Genomic DNA, 24673 nt, shown 5'->3' on the forward strand with positions numbered 1-24673 from the left:
CGATCGAGCAGTTAAAAACCCTCGACAATCTAGGCACACTACACTAAAGACTAAGCCGCAACATCACGCTTTTTAGCGTGATAGCTTTGCCGGTGACACTATGCACGGATTTCGGCGTCGGCGTATGCAGTCTGTGTTCGCAGCGGAGATGGAGAAGCACTTCATCCCTCCCCACATGGCGCGAGGGGAAGATGTTGGAAGTTTCCATTGGACGCGCCGCGCGAAGAGAGAAGGGAGAGCTCCGATGACCCGCCGATGGCGGCGCGACGACGAGGAAGCGTCGTCTGCTAACGATAGCTTCAAAACAGGGCCGGTCTGCTAGAAACAACGTCTCAGCTGAGGCGATGGGAACAAAGTACTGCCAAAGCAAGCGCACGAGTTGAGGCGGACTCAAACTCCCTCTCAAGAAGCTCGCTTTCCCCAGCCTTTGCGGTGCTTTCTTTCGCCTAGTTTCAGCTCAGATGTTGTTCTAGCAACCCGGCTCATCTGTCTTCAAACATTACTGGCGTTACAGGAAATCCTACTTAGGCAGTATCCAGTTCCTACGCGTAATGTTGCAGTATTTGAGAAACTTCCACCGCGTTCGATTGCTCAATAATTTCTCTACTTCTCGGACGGAACTTGAAACGTGGAACGTGTTGTGCCGAAACGCGTCGCATCCCACCTTCCTTCCCTCCAGAGCTTCGCCTCTTTTTTATACTTGCGCCTTTTTTTCCGCTCATCGCTGAACGTCGACTTCTACCTTCCCCTCACCTCTCAACAACACTGGGAAAACCTGCGTCTTTGTTTGCGCCGGGCCGAATGTTTTCGTCAATGTGCGTAGAAGTAAAAGCGATAAGTGTAGTACTTTCGCGAAATGCGGACAAAGTGGTGTTGCCACGTGGCGTCCTCAGATGCGTCAAGACACCATTCCGCCCGCATTTCGCGAAAGTGCACATACATACTTTCACCTTTTCGCACATTGTGAGCAAAAAATGAACCACCCTTTTTGCTTGACGTCTTTTGCGCTCGGTGGCGTCTCCTGTTCATGGAGTTGTGAATTGCCACTGTCCGCTGAAGAAACGCCTGGCGTGGCCAGTCTCGAGCATCTAATTTTCTCTCCATAGCCAATACAATTTCCGCATCAGCCTATAAGAATCGCAAAGATCAAATGACAGAGCAAGAAGCTCGAGTGGTTTATTAAGAAACTTCGAAATGAAAAAAAGTATTTTTAAATGACATACATATTTGGAACAGATATCGTTTTTGGTACTTTATACACGAAGTTCTTTTCGAGTGATATTTATTTTGTGGGACGCAATTTAGGTGAAGGTCACGGCCAGCTCTAGCCCCACCCACCCACAAATCAGTGGCCCCGTTCATTTATATTGGCTTAGCTCGGCTGGTCGGCCGAACACGCTAGGAAGCCTGGAGTCTCCCCTTCGCGACATCCGGTGCGTCTAGTCTGGCATATGACAACGCCTGCTAGTTGTGAGAGCAGACGCGCGGCAGCCTCCGGCATCATCTGCTATTCCACCACCGTCCATCGTCGTCCGCAGTGCCCGTAGAACGCGGAAATAAATCTGCGCGTCAGCGTCCGTTTTTGCCTTCGTCCGCCTGGTGTCGCCCCTGTCTAAGAGCTTCTGCAACGCTCGGAAGACGCGACAACGAAAATGATGTTCTAGCGTTCCATGATGCACAAGCCAGGGTCCAATGCAAGCGTCTGTCAGCATCTGTCGATGTGCGGTAATAAGCGATCGAGAGGAATAATAATAAGAAAATTAAGTAAATAATTATGCAGTCCTTCCAGTTTTACTTTTCTTGTTTGCTTTCGCATGGCGTCCGCGAGCAAGGTGGGTGTGCGTCATGACGTACAATTAAAACGTTACGTAAAAGTATTCGCTTTTGCTGGCCAGCTCCAGTGCAAAACTTGAGAGCTAGCTGCCTTTCATTGCGAGGTAACGGGAACATACGTAAACGAACTTGATGCGAGCCAAACGCCCCATTGGATCCGTCCAAATGGCTCGCAAATTCTAGCCCCTGTAGGTATCTTCTCGGTATTAGACCATGGTTGCAATCACAATGGTTGCACAATACACAAAGCAGCGGGGCCGCTTTTAGGGGAACCAACACCTTTATCTACACCAACGCGCGCAAAGGAACAAATCAAACCAGGTCAAGCAGCACAGTTGACGTGGACATTAGGTCTAGGCAAGTTCCGCTGCGAACCCAAGCACCCGTAGAGCGCGACGAAAGGCGAGTACTTGCGACAGTTGTTTTCCGGAAACTAGGGCGGTTGAGAAGATCTTTAGCTAAATACGTCGGTGAACGCAGAACGACTCGCACTCATAATAATGAACGAGCTCAACGAGCTACGCTCATTGAGCGCACCGCAAATGCCGACAGCCATGTTTGTTATCGTTTGAAAGACAAGGGAGAAGGCGATCTCGGTATATTTTAGCAAACAAAAATGACTCTCTCTAGACTTCTTTTTTTCTCAAGCATAAAAATATTGCCGATAAAGATACTATTACGGCATGAAGAACCAATTTTTTTCAACGAACATTTTACACGTCAATCATCAATCAAACCATTGAGAGCCAAGAAAAGGTACTTAGTTATCCAAGCACCGAGCGGGGCCTATTTAGAGGAGGGCTACTCCAACCTAAATTGCGTTTAACAGCATAAATATAACTTCACCCAATCTTGTTTTTCGCAAAAATATAAAACAAGTATGTGTCCCATCTAAGACTTAAAAAAAAAACTTGCTTCTTTATATTAGTGTCACTTTAAATACGCTATCGGCCATGACCCTTCTATATAAACATGCACAAGATGTCCCAAAATACCCTTCAAAAAAAAAAAAAAAACATAAAATAACGCAGCCCTTTGCTGGAGCGAAACCAACTGCACGTTGTTAGCATGCGTCTTACGAAAGTCCACTCAGTTTTTAGTGCACCTCGTTGTTTAATTAGTTAAGACTAATTGATTCACTTTTTAAGTATTTTTTAAGAGCTAGTGTGAATTGAAAAGTTCCAGAGCTTATCGAGAAATACCTAACTCATTACTTAATTAAGAACAGTTCGTAATAAACAGGTCGATACGTTTTGATAAAAGCGAACATCTGTTTCCTCAAGGTTAACCCAACGTTGTATGTCCTAAAATTGTATCTGGTTTGCCTAATCAATAAAATTTAGTTCTAATTTCAATTAGTGCGTATCAATTGAATGCTCTTACCCTGTAACCAAGACGGTGACGTCTGCAATAGCTCTTAACTTATTGGTGTAAAGAGCATTCGCAAGATTCTTTAAAGTTTTCTGAGAGAGCATGTATTTTTTCTTGTGAGTATTTGGCCTCAAATTATCTCGATCCATTACTACTTCCGTAATAGTGTTCACCTGGAGAACGAAAAACATGATATTGCGTAAGCAGTCTCTCGGGAACGCAGAAAGAACCGGGAATATTTCAGAGAAACTTATAAAAGGTCACATACCCCTGTCATCGTAGCAACACCAACCAGAACAAAGCGAACCCGTGGATTCGTAATAGCTTCGTATCTCAGGTTTATCTTGAAAGTATAGAAAAAATTAAAACGTATTTTATATTAGTAAGCAGGTGCTTAGTCGGGGAGAGGGATGCCTGTAAGTATAAGCATAGTCTTCTCTATACGGACAGAGCCTGGTACATCGACGAGGGAGCCATAGGGCACGCGGGCACAGCAAAAACGAGAGGAGGAGCACGCGGAACGGTGACAAATATGGTAGCTCAGAGCAGAAAAGGCAGAGATAGTGTGCGAGCGCTTGGGCCGTGAGCGACCGCTCCCCGAACAATGTTTGTTTTCGTGTTTTCGTCACCGTCGTTTTCGTTCTCCGGGAGCAACGACTGTGGCGATTCGGAAAGGCGCTGGCAACAATGCACCATGCCGGCGGCGTCGCTGGAGTTGGCGTGCCAGTGGAGTGGGTCGTCGTCGGACCATCGTATCGTGCAGCGGAAGAACCATGCAGTTTTGAGCAAAGGAAACCGACGGCCGCGATCGTTCAAGGACCGTTGCGGAGATGCGGACCCAGGGAGGAACGGGAAAGGGTTGACGTTGAGTTTCTCCTTTCCAGAATACCGAGAAGAAAAGAGGAAAAAAAAAGTGTTTCTGTGTTTGGCCGTTCGCTCTTGTGTGGCGCTAGCAGGCAACCTTCCCTCCGCTCCCGATTCTCCGCCCATCCTTTCCCATTTACGGCGGCCGCCTCATCTCGCGACGTGCCAGGCTTTCTCCGCATAGAGGAGGCTATGGTATGAAGCATCACTCCCTCCCCCTTTCCATGAGAAAATGTTTGTTTAAACTATTTTAGAGAGCACCCGGAACCATAAAAGTACATACATAAGAAAAGGATATATCGGAATGACTACGTGGAAATGACATCTGTTTCCCATTTTCTATGAGTTTCATTTTTCTACCCTGCTCGTATATAGCGCGTATTTCTCATTAACAAATTTTGTATATTTATACGCCTCTCTGGTAAGAATTTTTTTTTTTAACGCGATAGCGTTAAGGAGCTCGTTTCGCAGGAAAGCCGGCGTCAGCACTGACGGAGCAGGAAATTGCTGATTGATCGATAGGGTCATGACGTCACAGCCACATGACCTCGCACAGAACAACCCACAACATTCACATGAAACGCGACGTCACGCGTCGAATGGAAGTGATTAAAACATGACATGTAATGCAATTGAAAGTTCGCCGCATGTGTCAAATGGTTTCACTTTCTAAAGTAATACGTTTGCCTTAAAAAAAAATCGAAAAATTTAAGACCGAGGCGTGATTCGAGACTAGGACCCTTGGGGTGGTTGCCAGACACGCTACCGACTAGGACACACAGGCACGCTGGCACGGCTTGGGAACAGACGGGGGTTCATATATCTAGCTATTGCGTTCCCCTGTTAAAGGCGAAGCTTGAGCGTCCTCCTCTAATTTTTAATATCTAATTCAAACAGGTAATTCAACTAGAAAACGCTGAAAATTCTAAAGTTTACATATTTTCAGACATAAATTAATATGGCCGTAAAGCGAGTCAGAGCTTCCATATGCTCTACTTCATGGAATTGTAGTGTTTGATGGACCATACCTGAGTTTCGCGCGACTAAAAGGTCTTTTACATTAAACAGCAAGAAAAGGTTTTGTTTACATTCAAGTGTGACATTCACGTGTTTCTGCTCGACGTCAAAAGTAAAATTATCCTAGTAAGCCTGCACCGAAAATTAAACTTGAAAAATGTTCCGAATGGGTTTTCGTTCCTGAGATCGCTAACAAGGCAAGCCACATTTAAAAAATTTCGCTTCATCTTGGGCAGAAAGTAATTACTAATAATCCCATTCCTCTGGCCACTGTCTGGCCACTTGGCCAAGGACCATTACCAGCCATTGGCCGATGACTGGCCAACTCTGTGCTGCTTGGGATTACACTATAAATACTTTATGAAAGGAAGAAGTCATACCATTTCAATAGTTAGTGCTGCATATACTAAGAGGCTCGATTCCTTGGGAAAGTGTTTGGTGTGGTGTTCATCGAAAATAAAATACACCTCGGCAAGGAAACGTTCGGGGATATTTGCTGAGGGTCGGATTGCTGAAACACAATAAAATTTTAGTGTTAAAAAGGTGTCTTTTATTGATATTTTGTTACTAGTGGCAGGGTAGAAATCTTTTACGAAATATATGCACTGCCTTGGTTTCTATACGAGTCGTAAGTTACGTACGAGTCAACACATTTATTTGTCCAAGAATAACTCACAGAAGTGGAGCCCGCTTTGCTACCCTGACCGCGGATATCTTTTTTTTTTTTTCTTACGTATTTCTCAAACTGGATGTAAATCCTTCAAACAAATCAAAGATTACCAGGGACCTTTCAGAGAAGAAACGACACTTTCTATACATTGTCATTTTAAAGCAAAAAACAAATATTTTTATACGGAAACATGTTATTTTATCCTTTCTTGCGTCTTAAGGTATAATTTTCTGACACCTCGAGTAGTGGGCTATTCTAAATCCTCCAGATGTCCTTTATAATATGGTCCTTTCAACAATTTGTCTTTGAATATACTACCTTTACGTTGAAGATTATGTCATATTGTACACATTTTTTTAATTAATTTTATGAACGCGTAGAGAGCGCGATACCGGTAGTGCGAATGAGTTATTTAATATATTTTTATTTTTTCTCAAGCAGTTGAAAAATGTCATCAAAGCTACTCGGCACTAAAATGTGCTCATACCCTCTTTTTTTGTATGGCAACAAACTCAGTGGCGCTTTCTCTTGGGCAGTCCTGCCATACTTCCGGTTCATGTATATTTTCCTATTTTCTACGCATCATTCTTTCCACATAAGATTGGACTATGTGTAAGTGTCATAACCGACAATCTCCAGAAAAAGAGCGCATAGATTTGATCTTGAAAATACTGGAAAACCAGTATTATAGTTTAGAACTGGAAGTGTTTTCAGGGCTATTTGCGCACTGCCGGAACCACGTTACAACTCCAACAAGAAAGAGCGAATATATGGCATCGATTTGCGCGACACCGTTTGTTATTCTACGCTAAATCAGAGGAATAAAGCAGAAGTACTCATATAATGTATGGCTTGACTGGGCCGCGTAGTCTACAGTTTACATCGCATTTAGTAAGTTATGATAACAATAATGGTGCTTTATTTTGGTTGTGCCTGCTAGCAATTATATCGGTCTCCTGGGTGATGTTCTTGACAGTAACATCAAACACAAAACCTAATATTAATACTCAAATAACAAAACGCTAGAGAGGTAAAATTAATACTGCATACTGATAAATATAACATTAATACCCATTTTTTAAAATAAAGATTATGAAAACGAGTAACAATATCAGTTATCTTGTACATTTTTGTAACCTTTTGGAATTTTTGCTAGAGGAAACGCAGATGACGTAAAATATTGACAATAATAATAATAATAATAATAAAAATAAAATTAAGAATAATATTTCTCGCTTCCCCTTCCTTTCAGATAAATATGCATAATTTATAGGTAAACTCGCTTTATAGATAAAATAAGAAAACAGGATATTCGTCGCATTCGCTCTGGCTTTTCGATTTTTTTATTTTTTACCGGATCTAAGAATTTGACTGAATCGATTTCTTAGATACGCAAAAAAAATGAAATTATAAACGCTTAATAAGCGAATTCACTCACGTTGTCGTCCTAGCGGGATATTCCGTTCCGATGGGACTGTAAAACGAGATACGTAGTGGTATGATTTCTTAATAATATCAGGAGCTTATCGAGTTACATATAAAATAACTTCGAACAGTTGGTATTGCTGTTGTTTTTCACTCGATGAATCATGGTTCAGTTCATGCCGGGTGGAAATTTGTGTCAGTTGTTGATAATTTTGAAAAATTTCAGAAGTTGGTATTACTGTTGTTTTTCACTCGATGAATCATGGTTCAGTTCATGTCGGGTGGAAATTTGTGTCAGTTGTTCATAATTTTGAAAACGTTCAATATTGATTGCGATACTTATGGCGTTTGTTCACATACACTACTGAGAATGTGTAAGAAAAATAGGGTTTTATTGTAGGTATTCAGTCAATCCTTTTTCACTGCCAGGGGTGTACGATACCGTTTTTTTCAATATTGAGTTCGCCTAATGGAACATTGATTTGTTCTGTTTTATTTTAAACATTAGTTCTATAAAAGGCCAAGAGCTGATTTGCCAAGCGCGGTTCTTTCAGTTTGCGTAAATACTTGGAAAGTCTGGTACCGAGGATAAAAATATTAATTATAAGCACTTAGAATTTTGATGTCAAGGACATAGCCTTATATATCCTGGAGAAACCTGTAAGATTAATCAAAGTGGTCACTGCGGTAAAAAAAAGAAAACGGTACGGGCAATGAGAATCGTATGGTGCCAGAACATGGAAACACTCTCAATAATCCTATAGAGAATTCTAATAATAGCTCCAAGCACGGCAGTGAAAACTCTCCGAACCATGCTTGGAAGCTCAATTGGCAACGGCGAGGGGTGGTATGGAGATTGAGCACACTGGCGCTAGCATATCTCCTCTTTTATCTTTCGTGTCAGCGAAACGACCTCCTGTTCTTTTTGCGAAGCGTCAGGCTATGGCAAACCTTACGATTGATATTATGAAATTCACTGTTTTAATTACACAAAAAAAAACACTGTTGACTTCTCTCCTTACATATAAGAAAGATTGAGCGAAAAAGTTGCTGTCTTACAATATTTTAATTAGATTATAGGTATCTGGAAAAGTCAAGTAATTTTCGGCATTCACTCGTCCACGTATCGGTTTGCATTAGTTTCAAGTGAACTACAAGCTTTTTCGGTGGCAGCTTGAAAATGTAGTGGAACGTTCAATCATCTTGTTCGCTGTGAACACAATAAAAGAGCACCGGCTTCTGTCCGCCATTATATGTAGGGGATAAAAAATCGCGCTTTGTTTGTACCATTGTCGTATATTTTTATGATGAGCTGGCGATGGCCGAAAAAGCAATCCTTTTTATGGCAAGTGTAGCGCAGTATCTCACCTATGTAGTCGGTTTTGAATTCCACCGGATCTTCGATTTCGAAAACTTTGTGTGCGATGCGTCCATCTTCAGAGCGTCCCATCAGTGGCAGAGGGGCAATCCTCAGCGTGTGGCCCAAAGACCCTCTCTGCGAGTAACATAGAGATGGCTTATGAAAACTTCTTGGTCCGAAAACTATTTAATAAACTCCTGCCTGCTAGTTTTTTTTTATTAAAACAATCGAATAATGCGAAGTATTTTAGTCGTTTATGTATTGACAAATAAATGATCCCTTAAGGTAAAAGATTATCGCGTACACTCTTAGCTACATTAGATTCTATTGTGCTTCTCAATGTTGGAGCATATTTTTTGTCAACATATCTGTGTCAAAGATTATATAAAAAAAATACAATTCAAATGATCTTTCGCCATAAACTAGCCGGCTCTCTGCCTAAATATATTCGGTAGAAGTTTTTAACGTCTTCAATATTTAGATTTTCAGATTGTAATTGCCACTTAATCGGCTGCACATTTTAATCTTTGTGCAGTGTAATTTCAGTACATAGTTTACATTCTTAATTGATGAGGAACAGCGTTTTCAACACTACCATCTTAAACTTGTTATAAACATCGACGTTATATTATTGTATCTTAAACTCGACATTTTAGAAAGGCAGCCGCCAGATTGGTCCTTTCTTTCTGACCATGTTTATGGAAAGTGATTGCCTGGAACGCTGCACGAGATATACCTCGTTCAGATACGGAAATTTTACTCTTATTAAGGGGTGATGTGGGGCTTTAGAGTAATTTTTTTATTTATAAAGGAATACTTATCATATTATACACTGGTACAACGCATCTCACACCTATTCCAAATATGCAATCAGATATTGAATATCTTTACTAGAACCCGAGTTATGGGAGATTGGCCTAATTTGATTAGGTCATTTGTTACGGGTCGTTAGAGAAAAAGTATTCGTAAATTATCAAAATTTTTAATGCAACTGTATTCACAAAGGTGTAATTTGTGCGGTGATGCTATTTTAGATCTTAACTAAGAGGGTTATGTCACTAAAAAACGATTGCAATTATAGTGTAAAAGAGATGCTTTCTCATTATTTAAGAAAGTAATTAATTGGATAGAACTCTTAAGCTGGAAGACTATAAAAATAGCATCACCGCACAGCTCCTTTCTTCACGATTAAAATGGCACCAAACGTGTTAATATTGTCCAAGACAAACTTCAAAAAATGCCTGTAAGGCATCGGTACTTGGGAAAAAAGTGTGAAGAGAGAAAAAAGCCCTTGAAGTATGTGTATTCCTACTGAATGTTCATAGAAAATTAAGACTTTATATTTTTCTTTCATTCTTAAAAATTAGATAGAGCAATAATATTTTGCACAGAGCTGGGTGGGTTTGTCTAAATTCCAGAAAAGCCATTTTCTCAAAAGTGAATTTTCTCCAACTTTTTACCATTTAAAGACCAGCCTCCCCCCTTAAGCAAATGTGAATTTAAAAAATATAGAAGGTTACGAAGAACTAAAGTAGCTGCGGTTGAACGTTCTCTGTAGCTTGTGCGGAAGAGGCACGCTATGGCACCCTGATGCGAGGTCTTCCCGAGCGTTATTCGTGCTTACAACTTCCTTATAAATAGGTCAATGAACTTTCCACAAAGGTGTCTTAGGCGGTGTATTTATCATACACATATTAAGTAACTGTAAGCAGCAAAAATAAATAAAAAACTCAAGGAAAGAAAAAGTCAATTTGTTTTTATGCACAAAAACAAATCCGAAAACAAACCGCCTTGCTTACGCTCCTACTAACTCCTTGAGCCACACAGGCTCGCATCTAATGGATCTGCTTTGCGATGCTTATGTCAGAGAAACTTTTAAGATTGTGTTTTATCTTGTATCATCTGTGTCGCACAGCGGCAAAAAGAAGTTTTTTTCTCTTTTTCTTTTTACGCATAAGAATAACGTGATTTCTGTGAGTTCAATTTGCTTCAAGATACCTTCAGCCTTCAAATTTCGGAATAGCAACTGACCCACATATAGGCACCTATGTGAAACGCTTAAGATTACCTCGATTATTCACTTATTTTTACGACGTTTGACCACTAAATGGTGCTGGAAAGCACCCTGTAGAAGAATTAAAAAGTACGGCTTCTATGCGAACTCAAGTTTACTATAGAACTAAAACCAAAAACGTCAGCTTAAGTTAATGCAACTCTAATAAAGCGTTATATAATATTCGGGAGTCGAACTTTGTGGCACTTTTAATTATACAACCTACTTTGTCTTGTTTAATAAACTTCAAGCATCCCAATTTATAGCAGGAACTTCAAAAGTGTCATAATTTGGTGTTGCTTACCACTTCCACAGATCCGTCTTTCTCCGTGACAGATACCGCTGCCATATGACTTTGATCACGGTAAATGTCCTTTTCCGCTTCTCTTCCATCTACCTGAAAAACGACAGTAAGAAACAGATACTGAAATATGAAAAGAACTCAATGAAACATCACAGTTCTTTCTTAGATAAGCTTGTTTTAAACAGTTTACTATGTTCAAACTAAACAACGAAAAAATATGATTTAATTCGAACATAAACGTTTGCTATACATTTACCAACTGGCAAATGCGGCGCACTAATTCAGGTTTGTCAACAAGAAATGAACACTCACAGAATGAATATCGATAAGGCAAACAAAATGTCGGAGAAGGTCGCCCTACCTCTCCTCGTGTTCCAGCGATGTTCTACCATTTTTGAAGCGCGAGCGCTATATAAAATGCATAGCAGAATTCACTACTTGCTGACATAAGCTTGTTGAATCATTTGAAAGGTTTCTGGTTTATATTTGCCGAGTTTAACGCAGAATTGATGTTCGCGCGCTGTAGTTTGCACTCTGTGGTCTAATCGCCGTTTAGCTCGTATACGAGATAAAAAAAGATCGGCTCTGAATGCTTACAGAACGACGCCCTTTGGCGTAGTTAGACATGAAGGTCCCTGCATTCGACTGCTACGCGCGCATCGCCATGCTGCCCTCCTTTTTTACGCTACAAAACCAGACTCGTAACTTTTCGGTCGCACCTCAAACCCAGCTTCCGTGCTTGGACGCCACTCAATCCTTCTTTCCGCCGCCCCACTCCCACCCCATTAAATAGAAAAAAAAACAAGGACGACAACAACAAAACAGCAACAAAAACCACACAGACACACACGCAAACACACTAGTTTTGTTGATTCTTACAGCTCAAGCTTTCTCTGGAATAATGGTCAAAAGTAGGTATCCTGGTCAAAGGCGGATTAAATTACCAACTTCCTTCACTTGGCGCTAGGACGCTACAAAAATGGGATGAGTGTTCATCCTAGGAAGGGTCGATGTTGCTAGGTCTTGAAGCAAGGAGCCCCCAGGTAAGCTAAAACATTGAAAAATACACGTTCGCGATATTGTGCTGGGAATTGTGATATACTATCCTAAATACAACTGTAAATTAATCAATTGACGTAATAATTACTTAGGGTGAGCAGACGTCTCGTTTTGGCCGGGACAGTCCCGTTTTTGGGGAACGCTTCTGCCGTCCCGTATTTTTTCCCAACAAAAAAAATACGTTCCGTTTTTCCAGGAGTGCATAGTTTCGAAATTGGCACCAAGCGAGTTGAAGTAAACCGAAATTATGCCTACTCGTTACAAGTATATATTACAAAAAATAACCATAGGTACGTTAAAATATTTACCCACAGAGTAACATTTAGAACCGTTCTTGTCCACGAACACTTTTTCTCGCGCAAAAAGAGGTATGTAGGAATATTTTTTTTTGGTTATTGAATATAGCCTGCATGTAGAAGCTCGGTTGGCAACACTACGAAATCTCAGATGGCAACCCCCCCCCCCCCCCCCCCCGCGGGATGTCCCGTTTGCTACCTCGAGAAATATGGTCACCCTATAATAATGTGCCAGAAAACAAGGACCAGAATGAAGACGAACGGGACGCTTTCTTGTCACTGACCCCTCGCGCTTTCAGTATTCTTGCGATATGCCTTGAAGCCTATTTCTTCATTTTATGCTAAACATTTATTGCAATGTAGGTTGAACCCTAGCTCTAACCAAACTGATGTCGTTGCCAAGGGTGTGCCCAGTACAGAATCATTGTATAATACAGGATAGCGTAGTATGCTCCTAACAAACTCGCGCAAACGTGCCCAAGAGTTGCCTACAAAAGTTAGTCCCAGCGGATTTGCTTTATCAAACATAGGAACGAATATGTAGAATGTACGACGGGCGCTGTGCATAGGATTCCGTTGACATGCGGCAAGGTGTACGTTGGCCAAAAGGGCCGATGTATAAATGAAAGTTTGCGTTATCATGCTTCGTCTCTGCGGTCGAAAACGGGGGGGGGGTGCACTTGTCGCTTCATTTTGCAGATTGTGGATGCCAGCCCTTTTACCACGCCACAAGTGCTGAAATGGGGGAGATCATATGAGTAGGAAAATCGAAGAGGCCTACACGATAAAAAAAAGGGAGGGACTAGGTGATGTGTAAACCAGAGATTGGTCACTTTACATAACACAGAAATATGTTATCTAAACACTTGATGAATTTGCCATGATGACGTGGAAAGCGGTTGTTTGCTTGGGTGTTTCTTTCGAATCGAAAACAATTCACTTGAGATCAAGAGCTTGCCTGTGTACCTCCTTCTACTTTGGCCTTGTTTCTTGTGTGCTGTGTCGAATTCACTTAGCATTAACCGACAGGCCGCATTCTCGGTGACGTAAATGTTTCTGCTAAACTTAGCGGGAAGCATGAATTTGTGTGTAGGTCCCTTGACTTCGGGTCATGCAACATAAATGTTCCGCCAAATTAAGTAGGGAAACTGACTTAGTGCATAAGCCACGAGACATAAATTTTCCGCTAAATTTTGTGGGAACCCTGCATTTTTAGTAGGTCCCATCACGCAAGGTCACGTGACATAAACCTTCCCGCCAAATTTGTAGGCAAACTTTTCTTTCCGCTCACGCCGTCGCGAAACCCGGGGACGGGCCACTAACAGCTTCCCCTGTAAAATATGCGCGCGACCTTTTATTGTCAGGGCACAGACCTGCTTAAATAGATGCGCCATCGTTTGCGTAAGAAATAACCGCGCGGAATGGTTAGTCACTGAAATTTTGAACGCAGAGCGTCGTGAACATTGATCATGTCACTTCCACTTTGTAGCCAGTGAGATTGCGCTCCTCGACAATAAGAACGCACAAGAACAAATCCCGAAGCAAGAAAAGTGAACACAATAAGCCGCATCCTGCGTTTCTTAAGTTGTTAGTAACAAGATGAGGCTACTATATGGTGATTGGTGCCAAGTGATAGCCTTCAAACGTGTGGCGAACTAGATAAAGAGGAGAAAGAGATAGAAAGACGATGCTTCTGTATAACGAATTGACCTTTACAAGGTGGTTTAACAAGTTCTGTCAAACGGTCGGACATTCTAGAAGTTCATCGACGCTACACTGAGTTGCCGATCACAAGAGCTACCATAACATCAACCATAATGCGGAAGATACCAAACTTGGACATGTTTCTTGCTGATGGTGAATCAACAAAACCATTCCAATTTTCTGAAGTGTGTCATTTGGGTAAAAGATATTTACGAAAAATATAAAGTGCCCGGAAAATCAAATGCTCAAGAAGGGTAAGCCACGAAAAATAGGAGTCCGGGAAAGGCATCTGAATAACAAAAATCGTATATGGAGCACACCAGTATTTCTGGAGGTTCTCTTACCTTCCAGAAACTTTTAACAGGTCTGAGAGATTCATTATCGTTTTTTGAGAAATGTGTTGACGTACCCCTTATGATTGTCTGAAGGGTCTGAGGTCCGTCTTAGTTTCCGGAGAGACATGTGGGGTCTGTTGCAATCTTTCCCGGAAAAGTACGCGGCTGATTATAATAGTTTTAACGTATTTGTGGGAAATATCGCGTGACTCTTCAGGAATTATGTGTCTGTGTCAATGTCTGGGCGCGCGCGCCTGTGCGTGCATGTGTGTCGTGCATCTGCTCGGTTTTAAGGATTGAACTACTGCGCATACCAGCAACATTGTCAGTAACTCGAAAAATATTTTTTTTTTGCATCTTAAAACTTCGTTGCAAATATTTTCTAAGATGGATTTTGTCTACCGCTACTTTGCCCAGGTTTGAGTACTCATAGTTTTTGTCATCCTTCCGAGGGTGAACATGCATGTAAAACTCAATATCTAAAATAAACGTCCCAGAACGTTGTTTACAGCTGCTTTGTTGGTTCATTGTCTACATTCATTTGGGCGTCTAAAGGGTTTAAAGACTGAGAGGGCCTCAAAGGCTAAGGGTCTGAAAGGTCTGACGGGCTAGAGGCTTGAACGGCCGGAAGGACAAGGAGTCTGAAGGACAGATGGGGCTTTTAGGGTTGCGATGGAGCGCTAACTGGTGCAAAAATGCAGATGAAATTGCCTGTAATTACAAAATTCGTTCAAAAATTAACACTAATGTCATTATGATTATACACTAATTATTTACGAAAATTCGAAGCATAGTTTTCCACTCCTGTGGGGCCTCACACCATTGACATTTCACAATGGTATTCATAGTCGGAAAATACATGAGTTTGTCACAATTGTATTTTTGAATTTTTTTCGCTACAATTTTATGATTTCGTGTCTTTTATTTGCATATATTTTTGTCAAGTTATTTTTGATGTTTTAATTTTAGTTCATGGTTTTTCCTGAACAACAAAGGAAAAGGTATAATTTCGCAAATTTATTGTCGCAGCTCATGGCCTTAATGTGCGAAGATATTTATACACCATAAAAAGCTTTTATAAATTGAAGTATGAATTAATGAATTTATGTCGGAAATGAGTTTAAGTTTTGATACAAAAATCGGGATCCTGTAGTCAATATAAAATTAGAAAGCAGAAAAATTAAATAATGCACAGGATAATCTTATATGCTAATACTTAATTATATAAGATACATAAAAGCATCAATATTCACAAGCACTAATCATAAAAGAGATTTTCGCGAGCCATGTAATGCATGTATGCTTCATGGCTTGGGCAGATTTGAGGGTTTGGATCAACTTTTTTGTAACGGAAAAAAGACGTGCTCCTGCTTTTTCTGGAAAGAATTGTTTATATATCGGTGACATCGTCAATATTAGGTCAACAAAAGAGATTTCGGCAACGCTTTGCCCGTGACGTCATCTCTTAGCGGACCCCTCCCCCCTTCTCCCCAATCATAAACTATAAACCCGCCCTGTTTCAAAGCATATATTGTTTGGTACGTCTGGCAATCTGGAAATAGAAGTATTACACGTATCTGTTTTTACCCCGAGTTCGAATACGCTGGAGATTCATAACATAATTCGGCATCACACCATAAAGTTGTTGCTTATTAAGCTTAATTAGCTAAAAATCTTGGTTTAACCATTGAGTTAGAGAGTTATAAGTAGCAAAAAAAGAAAAAAAGAAGCTTCTACTTCAGATTAACAAAGATACTTACCAAAGTATCCACTTGCTCGTAGCCATTAATTGTTGATACAACTAGATTTTCAGCGAGTACAGAGCTCTTTTTTAAACGCAGAGTAATTTTCTCATTGACGTGAAGTAGCTTTGTTCCATTCATTCCTCTTGCTTCCAGAAGTCTTGGGTAAACAACATATTCTGCAGAAGGTCCTGCGTTTCGGATGAGAAGGAAAGAGTCCACTTGCAAATGTCCACGCGCATAACTGCAATATTTTCCCTTCAATTTATTTTAACAGCGATTAACTGAGTGAATAAGGAATTAAGTTATATATGGGCACTTAACAGGTGTGCACACAGCAGTGTGCCAGGCAAAGCAGATAGGTAAAAACCCTTACGCTAGGGTGCCTGCTAGCCTGCAGCCGTGTACGCTGCGAGTCCAAGTAAAACGGCGCTAAAACAAAAACTCAAATTGATGGTTAAGATTTGAGGGGGAACGGTGAAAGGGAAAGATTGATAAAATTTAGGATTATGTCAACACGCCCGATGACATTTGAGTCACAAATACTCTGCGAAGTTCCCGGGACTTTTCGCGCGATCTGGGCAGAGGGCTGCGAGCAGCAGCGGTATGGACAGGATGTCTCCAGCGTACCTCGGCAAACCTCACTCATGAGGGCCCTCACTCACCCTCACTCACCCTCATCTTCACAGGTGAGGTAAGGGTGAGTGAGTTTCTGAACCAGGAAAATTCATGAGTGTGAGGGTGAGTGAGGGCCGTGAGGGCCGTGAGTGCCGGGAGGGCTGTGAGGGCCGTGAGGGCTGTGAGGGCGGTGAGGGCCGTGAGGGCCGCGAGGGCGGTGAGGGCCGTGAGGGCCGTGAGGGCCGTGAGGGCCGTGAGGGCCGTGAAGGCCATGAGGGTGGTGAGGGTGGTAAGGGGTATGAGGGCCATGAGTGCGAGAGGGGCGTGAGGGCGGTGAGTGGCGTGAGGGCCATGAGTGCGTGAGTGGTGTGAGGGCGGTGAGTGCGTGAGGGGTGTGAGCGCCATGAGTGCGTGAGAGCAGTGAGTGGCATGAGAGGCGTGAGGGCCGTGAGGGCCGTGAGGGCGGTGAGTGCATGAGGTGTGTGAGGGCCGTGAGGGCGGTGAGTGCGTGAGGCCCCCTTCAGATCGAGCATCTTTCTCAGCAATTTTGGTGTTAATGGCTGGTTGCTCTCTAGCTTTCCCTAGATCGACACGAATTGCTGAGATCGGATCCGGCTCGAAATAAGCAAGCAACTCAGAGCAATTCGAATACGTTTGAAGCGGCTGCATCTAATCAGGGACGCAAAAGTTTCACGTGATACGTCGTGCCGGTGATGATGACACTGAAAGACTTGGTTCTGGTTTGAAATCGATCGTTTTTTGGAAATAAACTGTTTCAGAAAGGCGCATTTGTAATCTTGACGAGATTTAAATGAATAAAAACTCGTTTATGACGCGTAATTGTGTCTAAATAGTGCAAAAAAAATAAAATTTTATGATGACGATGGCAAATTGCAGCAATTGGTTGCTGCGTGTGATCGCGGGCGGCCCGTGTTGCTGGTGTTGCGACGTAAAGTTTCTGGCCGAAATTGCCCCATCTGAAGCTGGCCTGAGTGGCGTGAGCGCAGCCGGTGCGTGAGGGGCGTGAGGGGTGTGAGGGCCGCAAGGGCGGCGATGGGCGTGAGGGCGGTGAGTGGCGTGAGGGCGGTGAGTGGCGTGAGGGCGGTGAGTTGCGTAAGGGCGGTGAGTGGCGTGAGGGCCGTGAGGGCGGTGAGGGCCGTGAGGGTGGTGAGGGCGGTGAGTGGCGTGAGGGCTATGAGTGCGTGAAGGCCGTGAAGGCGATGAGGGCCGTGAGGGCGGTGAGGGCCGTGAGGGCGGTGAGGGCGGTGAGGGCCGTGAGGGCGGTGAGGGCGGTGAGGGCTGTGAGTGGCGTAAGGGCCATGAGTGAGTGAGGGGCGTGAGGGCCGTGAGGGCGGTGAGGGGCGTGAGGGCCGTGAGGGGCGTGAGGGCCGTGAGGGCGGTGAGAGCGTGAGGGCCGTGAAGTTCAGTGAGGGTGAGTGAAGGGCTGAAGGTGAGTGTGACTGTGAGGGTGAGGGTGAGTGAGGGGCTGTAGGTGAGTGTAGCTGTGAGGGTGAGGGTAAGTGAGGGGTTTAGGTGAGTGTGGCTGTGAGGGTGAGGGTGAGTGAGGGCGACCTCAAATGCCGACCTCTGGTCTTTAGTGGTAGGAGGCAGAAGAGATTAACTGCGTCGCGCAGTCCTGCCACGCGGAGAAGCTCAGGCTGTCGCGACCTTCTGCTGAGGCACACAACGGCGAACGGGCGAGTTCCGGAAAATTATCCGTAAAGCTATTCATACAGCAAACGGATTCGCGCGATCCGTTTTCTCTGCTCTAGGCACCGCCAAGAGCTTTCAACCGTGCGGGGAAAGACCTGTTGGCCGCTCCCGGTGACAACGCACAGATTTTGCGCGATGCGCGGAGCTGCACACTCTCCACTTTCCGCATTAAGTATTGTTGAGGGGGAGAGGATGATGCACAGCAGTGCTCCAGCAGAGGCAGCACTAATAATGTATATGGTGTGCCAGTATTTAAAAAAATCGAATTTTAGCAAGTCCGGCTAAGCAGTTCTTAAGCTAAAGAATTGAAAGCATATAGACGCTTTGTAGGAGCTGCGCATGGGCGCCGTCATAACCAACCTTCAAGTTTTGCTTCCTCTTAGTACGCTTACATGACTTCGTCAATACCACAGCAGGGCAGGTCATTGTCATTTTATGTTCTACTGTGTCCTTCTCCCTGGCACCGACCTTTGTGGAGGCTCATCAGCGCCCGCTTGAGTAGCTCGACATCTCAGTAAGACAAGAGAAGGTCAGCAATTGTGGCCATGATCTCGCGCTTGCATAAGCGTCTATTAAAATTGTCAAAAAAGTATTAAATTGATCGAGAGGGAGAAAACGTAAAAAAAAGGAAAGTCACAAGTTTAGTTGATTCTGTCGATGTGACCAGCTGAGACACTTATACAAAAAATATACATCCACGTGCATTTTTCGCGGTGCGAAATGTCATACATGGAGGAAGTAGAAAGCTTGAATAGTGAATGGATCAGGTTATATATTCACAGACGACTCATGATCTCGTTTGCCTCTAGAACGGCTTATTTTAGAGCGCTTTCGAAATGCTTTTTTTTAAATTTTGGACTCTCTAGCAGCATTTAATGTTATCCACGCCATTTCGACAGATTATGTGATTTTATAATGAAAGCAATCGAAAACACCCAGTTTGCTGAGCTTCACTACGAACCATGAAAAATATTCTTTTTCCGAAACGGGGCAGTCCGTGACCTCTAAAAGCAAATGACATTATTTTTCTGAAATATAGTGTAAATCTTTTGAAATTATTATAAGGTTGGCCATTTTCTCGGTCGTCGGGAACGCAACAATGATTGCCGTATAGTGGTATTTGAAAATGTTTTTTCAGGTAGCATTCTGGACACGGCGTGACCTTTTCATTTGTTCTTTTTCGTCTCTTTCGAATCCCGTACGCCATTTTCGTTTTTCTTGTGCCAAAGTTGAGCAAAAAAAGAAAAATGCTGGACCAATATTCAAGTAAATATAAGTGCCCAGGACGAATTCAGCTGATGTTACGCCGCGGCCAAAGTCAACCACTCCGCGAACTGAGTTTTGTCTCCTAAATGCAGAACCTTTATCTCAGCTATGATGCGGCATAATATTTGAAGGCCTATGGTGAACCCGGCTTTGACGTCATTAGCAGATACAAGCAATTCGAGCAGTACATTATGTCCAACTGTGTATTCAAAATAGATGAACGAATTAATGCATGGAGGCCGTCCCCTTTTGATTGACTGGTGACGTGCCGCAGCTAGCCAAATTCTATAATTGGCGTTGCGTTAAGTAGTGTTAAACAATTTTAATCAGTGTGTACATATATTCCTATTTGTATTCTGATCACAATTACTCTAATCATCTTTTACATTTTTTTGTACTTCTTGGATATGCTTTGCTTTAACTCCTGTTCAAATCCCACGTCCCGAAATAAAAGAGTGGTCTTGATCGTGTGATGTCCCTGGGTGCTCGAGTCAGTTACATTTTATGATAACAAGCTTTGGCATTTTTATTTCCTCTTCACTGTAGTGGATGGTGTATCCAGCTCCTTGTATTTTATCCTATAATTGCTAATACTCAGATATCTGTGGTCTAGCCTCTAGGATTATCAATGGTTTCCTTCTTTATTAAATCAATGTCTCTTGCCATGTAGCTATCAATGTTTGGTTCCTTCTGCATTTTGATTACTCTTTCCTTTACAGCCCATGGAGAGCGACTCCATCTAGCGGAAAGGTTGTGTAAAGTGGCTCGTCCCTGCGGCCGATATGCGAAGCAAAGGAGGGGATTAAAAATAAAAATTGCCCCAAGTGAAAAAAAGAAAAAAAGAGGAATCGGTTTTTACATTTTTTATCCAGTTCGAAATAAGAGTAGCTAAAACTCACGTAAAAAAACTTCTTTTTTTTTTTTTTGCACTCCAGAGTCATGAATATTGTTCGAAATCCAGCAGCAACATGAAATCTATCTTTCTAATTTTAACATTGCAATTTTATTTACGATATTATATGAATGCGAGATTGACGACATTTATTGTAAACCAACTTTTGTTACCACGTCAAAAACGGGTGCACATTTCTTCCACCAACAGAATGCACGGTCCATAGAGTGTTACATTTTGAAATTCGCTTCCGTATACACTGGAAAGTTAATTACTCTCTATTCTCCAGAATCAATAATGGCAGCTAACTTCGGTAAGGGTACGTACGTCGAATGTGGTATGCGTTTTAGAAGAACCATTCACTGTTCACTTTCCTGGTTCCTCATCCTCATTTGTGAAGAGGTCAAGTATTACTTGTATTAAAACATTCTCAAATCTCTTTTGAAATAAGGTATTAGGCATAAATATTTAATGGTGTAAGAATGGGAATTTAATATGGACACAAAGAAAAGTATGAAAGTAGTTTTGTTGCGCATTAAAATTTTTACTTTCACAAGTTTAAGGGAAGCTTTATAGCCACCCGATTGGGTGACTATAAATATACTTTTTCTGCCGCTTTTTTGACGCGTTTGAGAGATTTCGCACTCGATGAGTTTTCGCTTAAAATGTTTATTCTCCCCCAAAAATGTTTGCATGGCTATCTGTGACAGAACTTGCAGGTTTTCTCGTGGCTAACGCATAAAGCACGTTTTAAAAAAAAAAAAAAAAATATTTTAGAGTTAATTAATGTACAACATTGCAGTTATGATCTTCTCTTATATAAAATCAAACGTGCGCGTGAGGACGTAGCGATCTTCTTATGTACACACCAATAACACTTTGGGAGACACATATAGTGCTCAAAGTGCACGCTGTCAAGCAGGTATTTTTTTATGTCTTGTGGTGTATTCTGTAGCACAACCAGACCTCGCGTCAAACTTTTCAGTCGACTTGTGCGTTGTTTTACGAATTTCCGCACACATCATTCAGGTCTCTCTCATGTTAGACAAGCACTCTGCAAATCGCTACTGCACAGCGTGGCTTTTCAACATGACCTTTGTACCGCGTAACTGAAGTAAGTATAGCTCAAGATTCTCAATGCTAAACGAAAAAAAAAGAAAAAGCTTTATCGACCGCATTTTGCGGTATTGTAATGCATGCTTTTATGATCATGCTCACCGTTATATTTTATGAAATTCTTCGCCTCATATGTGTTTCTCTGTTTCTCTTTCTCCCTTCGCATAACCCGGGACATAGCCTCCTAAATACTGACAAAGCCTGACAGGTCGCCACAAGAATCGGCCGCCGAAATGAAAAAAATGGTGGAGCGGCAGACAGCGGATGAGAGAGCCACACGACTGGCGCCCCGCTGCGGTGAGACGCCCAAACAAACTTCTCCCGAGCGAACAAGTGTGTTTCGGTTCCTCGCCGCTGCAAAAGCTGTGCGCTGACGTCCAGGTTCCCCGAGAAATGGCTCTTTGATGCTCTGTGCTACCAGATCCTCGGGCTCTAAATCTGCGACCGGGCCCTATATGGCTCCGTCGTCGAACTGCCAGGCTTTGTGAGTATAGAGGAGGCTATGGTCGAGCCTAAAGTACAATATATTGAGTTCTCTGGTAGCAGATGACAACTGTTTTTTTCATAGTTCTAAGATAGTTATCGCTATGGAATCCTGGCAAATCAGGGAGCCGAGCGAAGGTTAATAAGTAGAAATGTGCGCTGTGATAAAGGACATAAACGGCGGTCGAAAATCAAAAGGAAGTCGAGTGCAAGCGTGTGTGGGATCCGTAGCATGTATATCTTTTTGGAATGGCGTGACATCTCAGATAACGTGTTTCGTTTCTCGCTCACCACAATGAGAGTAGTAAATATTTCAAGATTCGGCGGCCCGTAGCGCCCGGATGGGATCAAGTCGTGTGTGCGTATGGGGAGGTGGGGCTCTTCACTTCTTGGAAAGCATACAAAAGTGCAAACGGAGGCGAAGGAACAGTCGGTTTTGTTGTATTATCATCCTTGACGTACCTAAGAAATCCCACCAAAAGGCTTCTTTACCTTTTTCCGCACGTAGTGTCTACACCTGCGCGTTTTGTTGTTTTTTTTTCGCCGCAACCAGCGCATCCAACAACCCCCTTGACCTCCCCCCCCCCCCCCCCCCCCCTGTCCTTTTGCTACCACTTCCATTAGATTTCCGTTGGCCATCGCTCGTGACATCACTCATATCGTTATTCGCCGCCTGGAGAACCGCCGTGACGCCACTTCATCGGTCGCTCCGGCTGTCGGTGTACTGGTGTGTCGTCCACACGCCACCGCGCCCTTTCGAACCGTCAGGGACAGTAAAAGTGAAACAAATACCTGTGTTCCGGCTCTCGCACCCACCGACACCCGCATCCTTGTTTGGTTTGGCCAAAGTGTATTTTATGACCACATTACGTACCAAATGGGCTATATTTTTTTTGTATATGAACGAACAAAAATTATTGTTTTAAATTTGTATGCTAATTCTAACAATTCAAATCGGCATTCATAACCACATATATAAATGTTCACTTTATATTTACTTACTTCACAACAAAACAATCACGGGAAGAAGGTGTGAAAGATTACGTACTGCAAATGATGCTTTTGACCACTCTTTCGTTCTTTTCTACTATACACGACCAAAAGCATCTCAGATGTATAATATTCAATACACCCGAAAATGTTCTCAGTTTTGCAAGATTCTTGTTATATATAGTGTCTTTAATTTTGTTATGCTTATTTATGAAATCTACATCAGAATTTTTTGTGTAGCCTATATTTATTTGGTGTAACCCTTATAATGATAGCCTTTAGCGATATAGATAGATTAATATAAACTACTTGACACTCAAGTTCCTGTGAGAGTATTTGGATGCATATTAACGAACTTTGATATACATTTTGTGTAACTTATCTGCGTTGCTCTCACGAACAGCTTTATAAAGGCTCAATTCTGCATTATTCACTTTCAATATCTACATTATATTGAAGTAGTTGTCGTGGTTCTGCAGGACCAAATCGCCGAATCTCGTTGAGTCAGTGAGTGTCTCTTGCTTCTCGTACATCCTTTCGCGTTTCTTCCTTCTCGTCTCTTCATGTAGCTGGTGTGCAGATTGTTCGATAGTTTCTGTTAAGTTTACTTAAAGCAGTGCTACACAAAGACTACAAAACATTTTTGGATCTTCTGACACTGTTAGTGTACCTTCAACGGGCCCATGCTTAGATTACTTTTATAAATGTCCGATCCGTAACTTACCTGCCCGAAGGACCTCCGCCAACATGGCGCAGATAAGCACTGAAGCTAGAAATGCAGACATCTCTTCTGACGCCTCACTTTACCCGAAACTCCTTTTTAAAGACGAGCACTGGCCGTTGCGTAACAAAGATTAGCGTAGTGACGCCAGCTTTTAATTGCTCATGAAGCGGCTCTCGCGAGGGTGTTATTTGTGATTCAACAGGATACGGATCTGTGCAGTGACATTTCCGAAAGCTCGAGAGCGGCTTGTTACCTCAGAAATCACGTTGAACTTTCGGGATAATTATTGGCGGACCTTTTTGCGTGACGGAATGTTTTCAGACTTTTTTTGCGTCATTCCTTGTTCTTACGTTGGTAGCTTTCGCACTGTAAACACTCTGTTCACAAGCTTCCTATGAAAGGTCGGGGTGACTTTAGAGATAAAGAGTGAAACGGATAGCACTTCAAACAACCAAAAGGAATGTTAAAAATATGTTTTTAATTTCTGTTTTTTTATAGGTCATTCTGGCACATGTTGAATATTTTCTGGCTGCCTTGTGTATGAAATGTACACGGAATAAAGCCATTTCTTTGACGCTCGCCGAGATATTTGGTTTCAGGCTGAGACACCACTACGGCTAAATAGACTGAATAATCGACACTTCAGGAAAGCTTCACTTTAACCTTCTCAGTGCTTAGAAACATTGATGCCAGTTATCATAGTCCTCATCTGAAATCGCAAGAAACGATTTTCCTTTCCCCTGAAATATTAAAACACTTCTTAGGAAAAGTGAAAAATGGTATCGCCTGAGCCCTCTGATACTGCGTCTAAAACCTAGGAAGTCGCAATTCCGAGTCG

General features: G+C 42.5%; 1 protein-coding gene across 1 annotated transcript in view; it reads right to left on the reverse strand.

Moving 5' to 3' along the window:
- The window catches only part of LOC115330100 (coagulation factor X-activating enzyme heavy chain-like), a 46035-nt gene extending 22139 nt beyond the window's left edge, over positions 1 to 23896 (reverse strand). Inside the window, exons 1-8 of the mRNA XM_042293243.1 lie at positions 23836 to 23896; positions 16048 to 16224; positions 10898 to 10986; positions 8549 to 8675; positions 7194 to 7229; positions 5466 to 5596; positions 3473 to 3547; positions 3217 to 3377 (exon numbers count right to left, since the gene is read on the reverse strand). Coding sequence (XP_042149177.1) covers positions 3217 to 3377; positions 3473 to 3547; positions 5466 to 5596; positions 7194 to 7229; positions 8549 to 8675; positions 10898 to 10986; positions 16048 to 16224; positions 23836 to 23896 — 857 coding nt within the window. The remainder of the gene's footprint in view (positions 1 to 3216; positions 3378 to 3472; positions 3548 to 5465; positions 5597 to 7193; positions 7230 to 8548; positions 8676 to 10897; positions 10987 to 16047; positions 16225 to 23835) is intronic.
- Between the last annotated feature and the right edge of the window lie 777 nt (positions 23897 to 24673).

Source organism: Ixodes scapularis, unplaced genomic scaffold, assembly GCF_016920785.2.
Source record: "Ixodes scapularis isolate PalLabHiFi unplaced genomic scaffold, ASM1692078v2 PGA_scaffold4__175_contigs__length_147842914, whole genome shotgun sequence".
Taxonomy (NCBI): Eukaryota; Metazoa; Arthropoda; class Arachnida; order Ixodida; family Ixodidae; genus Ixodes; species Ixodes scapularis.